This window comes from Macadamia integrifolia, chromosome 10 (genome assembly GCF_013358625.1).
Source record: "Macadamia integrifolia cultivar HAES 741 chromosome 10, SCU_Mint_v3, whole genome shotgun sequence".
Classification (NCBI taxonomy): Eukaryota; Viridiplantae; Streptophyta; class Magnoliopsida; order Proteales; family Proteaceae; genus Macadamia; species Macadamia integrifolia.
In genome coordinates this window covers 21249963-21261167 of record NC_056566.1, presented here as the reverse complement: position 1 = coordinate 21261167, position 11205 = coordinate 21249963, and the positions used below count along the sequence as shown (strand labels likewise).

At 37.2% G+C, this 11205-nt stretch overlaps 1 protein-coding gene across 2 annotated transcripts; it reads left to right on the top strand.

Moving 5' to 3' along the window:
- Positions 1–3055: 3055 nt before the first annotated feature.
- LOC122091943 lies at positions 3056–10272 on the top strand. Of its 2 annotated transcripts, XM_042662202.1 has the most exons (6): positions 3056–3188; positions 3277–3535; positions 3888–3940; positions 4326–4487; positions 8154–8258; positions 9860–10272. In XM_042662202.1, the coding sequence occupies exons 2-6, from the start codon at positions 3313–3315 to the stop codon at positions 9989–9991; spliced, it is 675 nt and encodes a 224-aa protein (XP_042518136.1). In that variant the 5' UTR covers positions 3056–3188; positions 3277–3312; the 3' UTR covers positions 9992–10272. The 2 variants fall into 2 exon arrangements, with proteins under 2 accessions (XP_042518136.1, XP_042518135.1); XM_042662201.1 differs by lacking the exon at positions 3056–3188 and having other exon boundaries at positions 3195–3535.
- Positions 10273–11205: the final 933 nt, after the last annotated feature.

Genomic DNA, 11205 nt, shown 5'->3' with positions numbered 1-11205 from the left:
TTCTAATAATCGGTATCGAGTTTGACCTATACTAATACTTGATTGATACGGGTTGGCCAATACAATACAAACATCCATTTTTATAATCGAAAAAAAAAAAAGTGTTTTGATCTCATTTCTGTTCGATGCAGTTGATATGTGTTGGTATTCATCAATGGTATTGTGACGTTATGATTGAATTATGGGTTCATCGTTATATCCCACCCAAATTATTCATGATCTGAAATACCTTTCTCTAATCAAACCATGGATCAGATGGGATGGATGAAGATAGTCTATCTCCACCACTGGGTCCTAGGTTTTTTCACGTCATCTTATATGAAAAACTAATGCATGGTGAGCCATATGATAAGGGCTATCATTTTTATTTTTATTTTTCGCTCAATTTTTAACAGGCTAGGGTGGACCTTAGCATAATTACACATGATCAAGTCGGCGACTAAGCTTGACCCAAGCTCAAGATGGGTCTCTGGCCGGGTTCCAAGACAAGGAAAACAGATGCCTGGCCCATGGATTTGCTCACAAACTCAAGCTGGGTTACAGCCTTGATCCAAGCCCAATGTCTTGATTAGAAAGCCAAAGCTGGCCAATAAAAATGGGAAAAAGAAAGTTGTAGGATGGCAAGGCCCTACACTCATATATAGGGTCGCACAAAATTATTGTCCACACCCTATAAAATAAAAAATCCCATCCATAATGATGTCCATACATGTACTCTCATTAGCTTTCGTATTGTTGCACGAACCACTTGGCTAAGCAGTGATCTCTTGCCCAATAAAAACTATAGGAGAAAGGACTTTGAGGTGATGGTGATGAAACGTCTCCCACCTTCCCAATTGGCTGGCTCTCCACCCTAGTACCTCGGCCTCTCAGATTACTCTTCCTAAGATTTTTTTTTTTTTTTTTTTTGTATAACTGAAAATATTTATGAACATTAGTTGAACAAATAAGTTGAGCGTCTGAGCCCAATTTAAGGACTTGAAAGCTTATTAATTCAACCCAATCGCTCACTACTCTGCCTGTGAATGCTTATCCAAAAATAAAAGCCCAGGCCCGGCTCACTTTTGAACATGACTAGAAATTTTATCTCCAAGCCCAGTCCACAGACCCGTACACATGCCCGAGACTGATTCAATTAAAACCATTAAAGCTTTGTTTCCTTAAAAGTAAAGTGAAAAACTTCTACCACAAAAAAAAAAAAAAAGGATAAAAACTTAGAGTTAGGCCCATTTTGACCGATTCCTCGCCAATTCTACCTGATCCTGATTCTGATTCGATGTGAATCGGCTCAGACCAAATTGATTCCAAGTTTTTAACCCATGGTCCACATGATCTAGATAGATGATCTTTGTTTGTGAAGTCCAATTTAGGACCTTCACTTGTTGCGTTTGGATACTCTTCAGCCTGTCTAACAAGCATTTAATGTCTGGGAGGACCTTCAGGTTTGAAAAGATCTGGATCCTCACTTATTGGGGTGGTTGAGCATTTCAATTAAGGGTATTGATAGGTCCAATTCTGGTGTAGACGGTTTGATTCGATTCGGTGCAAGATTTTTTAGATAAAACTAAAACTGAATCATTTAATAAACAATTTCATATATAAAATCAAAATCATTTATAAACGATTTCCTCATGTTTTCTAATTTTTATCCAAACAGCTTTTTTTACTTTTAAAATTTTTAATGAAATGGATGTAAATTGTAACATTGAATTGAAATTTTTATTATCAAGAAGATTGTTTACTTCAAGACTATGATCAAGTACCACCTCTGGAGGCGGCGCATCGGTCATTGATATTAGGCAACAATGTGTTTTGTTTGCTTAAATTTCTTTTACTTGTATTTCAAGAGCTCTGAATAATGTTGTACACATGTTATCACCAGCATTAAAATTGTTCATTACCTTATTTTTTATTTTTTTTTATTGTTATATGTTTTTTTTAATAGTTGTTTAAACTTTAATGTAATCTTAAATTTTCTTCATTGAAATGTATGTAAACTTAATAATGAATTATTTAAACTTACTATGTATATGTTAATCAGTTTAATGGTTTATCAATGTTTAAACTTTAAATCAAACAGAATCGCGGTTTCAATTTTAAAACCAAATCCGAACCATTTAATAAACGGTTCCGTGATTTCAATGTAAACAGCTTGGTACAATTTCAGTTTCAAAATCACACCCTTAATTTCAATGTAAAAGGTGTCAAAAGTCAACCCATAATAGGAGTCTCAACCTAAACCATTCGGTTGAAGCTTAAGATTGGTCTAACCAATTACTTAGCATCAGTGCAAGGTAGTGGCATGATGATCATCCAATCAAAACGTACGAATATTGTGACCAACTAAAAATCGACTAGTTATAGTTTAATTAGCCCATTTAAGGCAATATAGCTTCAATTATAACCCGTTTATAATACGTTTATCAACGGAATAATCAATTTCCCTTTTTTTTTTTTTAGGTAGAAATCAATTTGCCTATTTAAAGCCCAATTATAACTTATTACTTGAGTTCGATTATGAACTGATAACTGACCGATCAAATATGAAATGCCCATTCCCCAGTGTACCCTAGTAACCCTACAAGGCTCAATTACTAAAAGTTTAAAATAGGGATATAAATGGATTGGATATGAGTCGAATTTGAATCGAATGTGTTTAGATTTGGATATTTCTTGATCGGATTTGGATATCCCTAAACGAATATAGATGCAGATCGAATTCGAATTTTCAACTATCCGTTTACTCTCTAACTTGTGTAATCCGGACATTCCTTCCCCCAATGAATATAATTTGCTCTTAATCCATTTTTCTAAATTATTTTAACTATTTTCTCCATTCTCTAGAGTCTATTTAAACTGCAAGAACACTCAAAATCATTAATTGATTATTCAATCGGATCAGATAATTCGGATTTTATTCCGGATAACCTTTAACTGAATACAGATACTCTTAAACAACTACGAATACGAATTCAATTTGAATTCGGATTTCGACTATCCATTTACATCACTTTAAAACGAGCACGAAGGTGTAGTTTAAATCCACGAGGACCGATTAGGCCCGACCGAAACCGGCCGAGCCGACCAATTGACACCCAATTCAGTAACCCATACTCGTTTTCCTCTAATTCCACGACGTGACGTTAAGTCGGCTGCTTAACAAGAATTCTTTAGTCGAAGCTCCACAGGTATCCTCCGTATCGATCTGATCTCACCTTCTCTGAGTTCTTTCCTCCATTTCTTAGTTTCTTCTCTGGAAATCTGTGATCTCTGCAGATGCGATACTTTCTAATTACGATCTGAGTGCCAATTATGGATAGCGATTACAAGAACAGAGGTGGCTCAGCATACGATTCACATATTCCAATGTACAGAACAACATCAACATCATCGAACACGAGCACTTCAACGAGCCATCCCCAATATGGATCATCGTCTCTCTATCCCAGAGTTGCTCAGTCCGGCCATTCCGGTATCCCTCCGACTGCCCGCGCTTCTCCATTTCACCAATCCTTAGCTCCCTCATCCGCTTCCTGTAAGTTTAGGAGCGTTTTCATTTTTATTTATCTTTCTTTCATCGATTTTATTTTTAATTGTTGAATCGTACTCGTAATTATCTTGTCTTCGATGTATAATTTTCAATTGCCTTTATTTATTTATTTTTCTTCCTTAAAACTAAAATCGGAATTTCCAACCACCGCGGAACCCTAATATCTATAATATCATGTCATGGATTTCCTCTCTCACCCACGAAACAAAATGCCTTGAGACCCACCCCTTTCACCTTTAAAACGAGAGAGAGAATTAGGGTTCTTTGGTAATCGTTTTTCTAGAATAGCAATTGACTCGTTGGTTTCGCTGAATTCTTGATCTGTTTTGTTCTACAGCTGGACTGGGCATTAGGGTTCAAATAAAACCTGAGTACCGAATAACTCCCCCGGTGAGTGCTTCCATGTACACTATGGGTCATTTCTTTTTTCTTTTTTTTTTGTGTTTCCTTTCTTGTTTAATAGATAGAAACAAGTGGTATAACTTATAAGCATAAGTAAGTTAGTACTTGGCATCCTCTACTTCCCATGTTTCAAGGTAAAAAAAATGACGTGTCCTTGGGACTTCCATGCATATGGAACAGGATGAGGAATTATGAGCAGACTGGAATTATAGCATTGAAAACTATGGACTTTCCTCTTGACTATTTTTCTTGTTTTCTGGATATGAATCTTAATTTTTGCATTTTCTCACTTTGGTAAATGTTTGCTGTTCCAACTTTGTGTAAAATATGCATATTTATTGGATTGTGTTTGCATGTTAAAATTCACCCGCAGCCCCAGTTGTCCCAAGTCCGAGATGTTCCTCGGAGCACATTTCAGTTCGACTTTGAATTCGAAAAGCGAGTACTTGCTGAAGCAGAGAAGGAGAATCCTAATTGGAGCAGACTTGTGATGGAACACATCTCGTCTAAACCTGTGGAGTCAACTCCACCTTTGGTACAATATTTCCTTACCTTTTATTTTTTATTATATAAATAAAAAGCCTCATTATATCCTGCAGTTCATTTTATAGTTACGATGGAGTTATATTATGATGGGTTTCATCACCACCAACAACTGCATTATGTGCCTTTACTTGAAACATCTTAACTTGACCTTGTGAGAGGCCATGATCCATGGTGGTTTTCAATGTCGCTAAACAATTATGGTCTAGCTTGATGAATATGGCACTTGTAAGTCTGTAACCAACCTGCTTCCTGCCTTCCTCTCCCACCACTCTTTGATTGACAACCTCAACAGATCAAAGGAGGAAAAACCAAGTTCCACATTAATGCATCTATTATATGAGAAAAAATGACGAGGATCGAAGAAGAAGAATACAATATTATAGAACTCTTATTGGTGGATGAGGGTTCCAAAAGCAGCACTAAAGAAGTCATTACCCCCAAAAGAGGTGGAAAGAAAAAGCTAATTGAAGTAGAAATATGTGACCTAACCATCCTAAATACTTGAGATCTTTATGCTTGTTGTTGCTTGCTGAAGTTGAGTTAAAAAGTAGAAAATCTCTTTTGGAGCTCTGTTTTGTATAAAGTTGCTTCTGATTTTGGTTTGCATTTTAATAGGGCTTCTATTGCTTTTCCCCCTCTTCTCAAATACAAAGTGCAGAAACCAATTAAGCATTTACTCATACCTTATAAAAAGTGAATATCTCTCAACCTCACTTTATAAGGGACCCACCTTTCCCTTTGTTAATGACATGATGGTGAAGATGTCACAAAAGCTAAAGGGATGGGAGATAGCCCATTGGCCCCTTAGGTTTGTGTATATTTAGTCTCCACAGTCTAAGGTGCAACAGTTTATTATGTGTATTTTGGATCGGGTTGAATCCAGGATATGTTTTGAAAATGCTCAACCCACAGGTCACCATATGTGCTGACCAAACCTGGATGCATTTGGTCCTGGTTGAGATTAGTGAACATTGAACAGTGAACACCAAATCTAAAATCCAATAAGATCATGTATCTTGGTGTAAGCATGGATTTAGTTCTCGGTATCGGTATCGGAGTGGATCTGTGTGTATCGGTCACTTTTTCCCCTTGTTTTTCAGAAAAGTACATTTTTTTTTTTACTGTTTTACCACTGAAACGATATGGGTAAGTCAGATCTGGATCGGTCTAAACCGATATCGGTCAACCGATCTGGATCGGTCTAAACCGATATGGCCGATACAGCCAATACGATACCAATAATTGAAATGATGGGTGTCAGTGTAACTGCAAAAATATTGACTAATACAAATTATTTTTATATGTTGAAAAGAAAAGGTTGCCTTTACAAGATAGTGAATACCTTTACATGACCATAACCCACATTGAGGTTGGGTTCTATCCCAACTATGTTTCTCCACTGGCATTGAAATTTTTTCCAAGATTTTTTCCCCATAGGGTTGAGGCAGGCTGCTTTACTGATTAATTGTGACTATTGTTCCTGCCCATGTCAGCTGTCTCTTACATGTCTACAGTGTGGCACTTTTTAATGGTGACCACTTTTTCTAGCCAAATCAGCAATCTCTTTCATGTCAACTGACTACTTTGTAGTGTACTTCCTCATATGGTCATTTGTAATTTCATAATTCTGATTTCCGATTAACCTGGTCAAGCTGTGCATTGCTCAGATCACGGTTTAAGAACTTGGCGAGATCCCGCTGAGATCTGGTTATTTCCAAAAGGCGAGATGGCCCAACTGGCGAGGCAGAAAACCGACCAAATCTCGAGTGAGATCTCGCCAATATCTCGCTAGATCTCGCTTCTCTCTTTACTTTTTTGAAGAAAAAACACCAAGGAGCGAGGACTTTGGTGCTTTCGCTTGACGATCTCTAGTCCTACACTCATTGAAGCTTAAAGATTAGAGAATATTACCCCCTCATCTAAATTTGGAGTTACTTTTCTTATATATGATGTATTTTAAATTCTTATGATTATGTTGTGTCATGTGTTGATTTTGGAATGTGGATTGTGAAATAGAGCATACTAGCCTAAGGTCCAAAGAGTCGGAGACTACTTACATAGGGTATGAAGTCAAAGTACCATTTTGAGTTTGTTTTTTGCAAATCTGATGTTTCCATCGTATTTAGAATGGCTAAAATCAGATAAATACACAACTTCAGGGCCTACAAAGGCCATATGCCCACCGAAATCTACCAGCGAGTCGACCGCCCAAAAAATACAAGGTTTCGGCAGATCTCGCCGAGATCTCGCCAGATCTCCTTTTTTTGGGATAGCAAGATGGCTGGCGAGATCGAGTTTTAAAACCTTGGCTCAGATTATACATGTTTTAATGGTGGCTCAGGTTCATTTTGGTGTACTTCCTTTCAATTTTCTTTTTTGTTTGTTGTGGTGGGTTTTTTTATTTGGGGGGGGGGGGGGGTTGGGGGAGTTTAGTGATAAATGCCCTTTTTTTCAATGTTCTCTGTTTTGAATGTTTTACAAGTGGACAAGGGCTTAGTTGGTGGTAAATGGGCTGAAAGGCAGCGAAACTCTCTCTTAGCAACTGGCCTACCTCATTAGCTCAATTTGCAACCTGGCCTATGCCTCTTAACCTTCCCATTTATTTCTAGAACTTAAAGGTCTGAAGAGGGGAAAAAAAGATGCTAAAGAACACGAAAAGGGTTCATCATTGAATGTATTGGGTTTAGAGCTGTTGTCCTTGGCTCCAAGGATTCAGAGCAAGTGCAAGATTGAGAAAATGGGGACGGGTTTGCTAGTCAAGTCAGCAACTGTGGTGACATAGGAAGGTAGAATTGTTCATGTGGCATCTTAATTGGAGGCCCAAAGGGCCTTCCTTGTAGGTTACGAAGTTTCTGATCACTATCTGAAACAATTGCAAAAGGAAGCCCCCTGTTTTTAAAACTTTAGATGAAAATTTCAAACTTTTAGAACTGGTATTGGCAAGGAAAAAATTCAATACATGGTGGCTGTATGGTGGATTTGTTGAGGGAACTGAGCATGTGACAAATCATTAGAGAAACATATCTCATGGATTGGATTGGCAAGAAATCAATCCTCATCGTTGAGATATGGTAGTTAAACTATCTCTGACTTACCTATATGACGATTTTACTGTATTTTTCCTTAACAATTCTATTATTCTCTTAAAGAGAACTTCAAGCCTGATTCCCTTTGAAGATCTCTTAGAAATTGAACCTTTATAAAGGGGGTTGTTTTATGTTGTTCTTCAAACTATGGTGCATTTCTAGTTCTCAATGTTGCTAGGTAATGCTAATGGATGTGGGGATGCTAGTGAGACACTGAGTGGCTATACAATAGATTGTATGGAAGTCCCTTGCATTCAGAATGCTATAATCCTTTCAGTACCTTATTAAGAGGAACTAGTTTCTTGTCATCTTTTTTTGGATGGTTTGCCATGACTGCTGTATGTCTTATAGAAGTTACTTCCCCACAACCTAAACTATGATTATGGGGCCACATAAGTATTTATCAGGCTGTTTTTGTCAACTTCTTGCCTAGATGCTTTCATTTGGGTGTAAAACTAATGTTTTCTTCAAATAGGATCACTTTGTGTGATTTTCATGCTAATGTCAAAATGGGAGCTGGACATAATGTTGTCTTTTTCATTTTACTTCCCCCCCGCCCCACCAAACAGGGGTCATCTGCCACAGATCCGGTTGTGAACAAATACATTGCATCAGGACTCAGTCGAGAAGCTGTACCGCTTGCAGTTGCGAACTATGGAGATAATCCAACTAAGGTACTCATGTGGCTTTCTTAAAATCCTCTTATGACTTCAACAGGACAACTGGTTATAGGATAGTAGTTCACTTTTACTTGCATAAAATCCTGGTGTTTTCTTCACCATGCACACAAAGGTGGGTTTCGAACATGGATTTGATGGGCCTTGAACATTTGGTATACCAGTCTTTTGGTAATGGAAGTTTCCTTTGCCCTCTTTTTTCTTCACCTTTCAAAGGGGTTTGGCTCTTTGATTGGTGGTTGCAGTTGTCCTCATTCTCTTCCCTCCTTGGATGGAAGATCTTGGTTGTGTCCATCAATTGGCATAATTTCTTTTTATGAATAAAATAATCTATTGAAAATTCGATATAGGTCCGTTGCTTGAAAAAATGGTAAAAGGTTCGGGCTGCAGGGAATCGCGGGTTGGAGTCTTGAGAGTGGCCACTTCGTGCTAAAAAGGGCCAAAGGTTAGGGAAATGGCCTTATTGAAAAACTTGATATCATTTTCCTTTCTGGTGATGGAATTTGGTGTCTAGTACCTCTAATGAGAAATAGCTGATCAAATAAAAAAGGTTATTTGTTTTCAGAAGGCCAATTCTATGTGCGTGTCTGTTGCTGAAGGCATGATGTGAGGGCATTCAAACTGTAGCAGTGGCATCATGAGAATGTGTGATAAGCAAATTAATAAACAAATAGCTGTGAAATAAATAGTATACTAAAAATATATGATGATATATCAATGTAAGTTAGAATAAAAGTCTTGACTGATGAAAAAAGATTTGATGAAAATAAAATAACCTTTTTCAGATGGTACTTAATATTGTCATGGCTAGAAGACTGACTGATTAAAGAGGGGAGGGGGGAGTTGCTAAGAGTAACTGTTTCTGTGGTTTGAATTAGCATAGAGTATTTGAAGCTTTGGTTAGTAAAAGGGTAAATTTTAGTAGCCCAAGCAACAGAACTGAATAGCCGTCTCACACATGGAGACTAACTGCGTCCATGCTTCTGCTCTTAAACCCTGAATTTTGTACAACCATTAACTTCAAAGCTGCATATTTACTATTGGATTGTGATATCACCACTCTTTTCGACCAAAAAAAAAAAAATGATATCATGACTGTTTGGAGGGTGGTGTTTCATTTTTCTAGGGCCCAAGAGCAAAGACATACAGGGAAAAGATGGGATTTGAGACCACTTGAACCTTCTTTATCCTTCTTTTTCTTCAACTTCTTGCTCCGTCGAGTTTTGACCAAAGCTTTAAAATAGAATATCCAATTTCAAATTCACCTCCAATTATTTAATATGCAGAAGTAGATTTATCCTCAGATCATAGCTCACGTTTTCTTTTTATGGTGCAGAATACTACAACAATTATTATCTTGTCAATTTGCTTACCTATGAAGCACTGAATTCATATCTCAAATCTTGTTGCTCTATATATTGACCTGTTATTAGTGTGCAAAATAATCTGAATTCACTCATTACCCCAAGCAACAGCCAAAAGTCATACCTAGACGAACCCAAGTTTAGAGGCTACATCACCATGGAGCACCTTTAGATGACCTGTATTTGCACAACACACCTTTTGCTATTGCACTAAAATATGTGAATTGTTTTCAGGTTCGTGAATTTGTTAATGCTTACAACCTGCTGCGTGAAATGGGGTTCTCCTCGACCAGTGTCGCTGAAGCCTTAGCCATGTATGATAATGATACCGACAAGGCATTGGCTCATTTTCTCAACAGTTCATGATGATCCCAAAAATGGTTTTTGAATCTTGTTTGACAAATGATAAAGACAAGACATTGGCTCTCAAACATTAAACCTGTATTATTTCCAGAAACGGGGTGTGTCTCATGGTAGTGTTGAATTTACATATTTTCCTAGAAGCGTGGTGATCCATATGACAATTATCCGTTATTCTGAGGATTCCATTACTATGGTCCATTGTACTGCAATAGCTTCTTGTAAACCTTGTAAATTTCATGTACACCAAAATTTAGAGAAGTTTGATTTTGAATTAGGGAATGATATACCATAGTGCAAGACTCATTGTGTATTTTAATGTTCTGATTCATTGTAATGCCACATCTCAAATCATTCCTTAACCTGAAATTTTTATGTTGATAATGGCTATAGTTCTTGAAATTTCTGGCTCCAAGATGCATACGAAAAAGATCCATCTACAAATTTGTTAGGCTTTAGGGATTTGGTTATTTCGCCATTTGGGTAACCATTCTTAAATGAATTTGAACAATCGGCTGAGAATAGCCCGTTCCAAACAGACATCACTGATTTGGAGATACGTTTAACAATGAAGTCTGGTGAACCCTCTTGTGCTCCATTTTTGTCATATGATTATGTTGAATTAGGCTGTGTTTGGTATTAGGCTGTGTTTGGTATGCATTCTTAAATGAATTCTCAAAATGTAGAATGCATTCCAAACATAGAATGAGAATGCCATTTGGAATGGACTATTCTCGATCTCAACCAAAATGTGGATTGGGCTAGGTAACGCATTCCAGAATAGATTGCATTCTAGTCTTAGAACATGTTCTCGACCTAGAATGCATCCAAAAATTCATACCAAACACAGCATTAATATACTATATTGTCGTTCCCTAACAAAATTATTAAACGAATTAAAGAAAAAAAAAAAAAAAAGAGTTGTAGCCTAGAATTGGTTGGCAGAGTACATGTACCATCTATAGCATGAAGCAGAAAATACAAGCTTCTGACTTCTGTAATCACGACCATTCATGATGAGTTTTTACCAAAAAGAAGAGGCTGCTTCCAAGTTTCGAACCTATGACCAACATGTTGCAATAGTGCAACTTAACCAAAAAGAAAAGAAGTAAATTATATTATTGACAAACATCAACCCACTACAGACAGCAATCAACTGCACACAAAAAAGAGGACCACCATATAAATGGGGTATGAAACATATCCAAACCAGCACACAT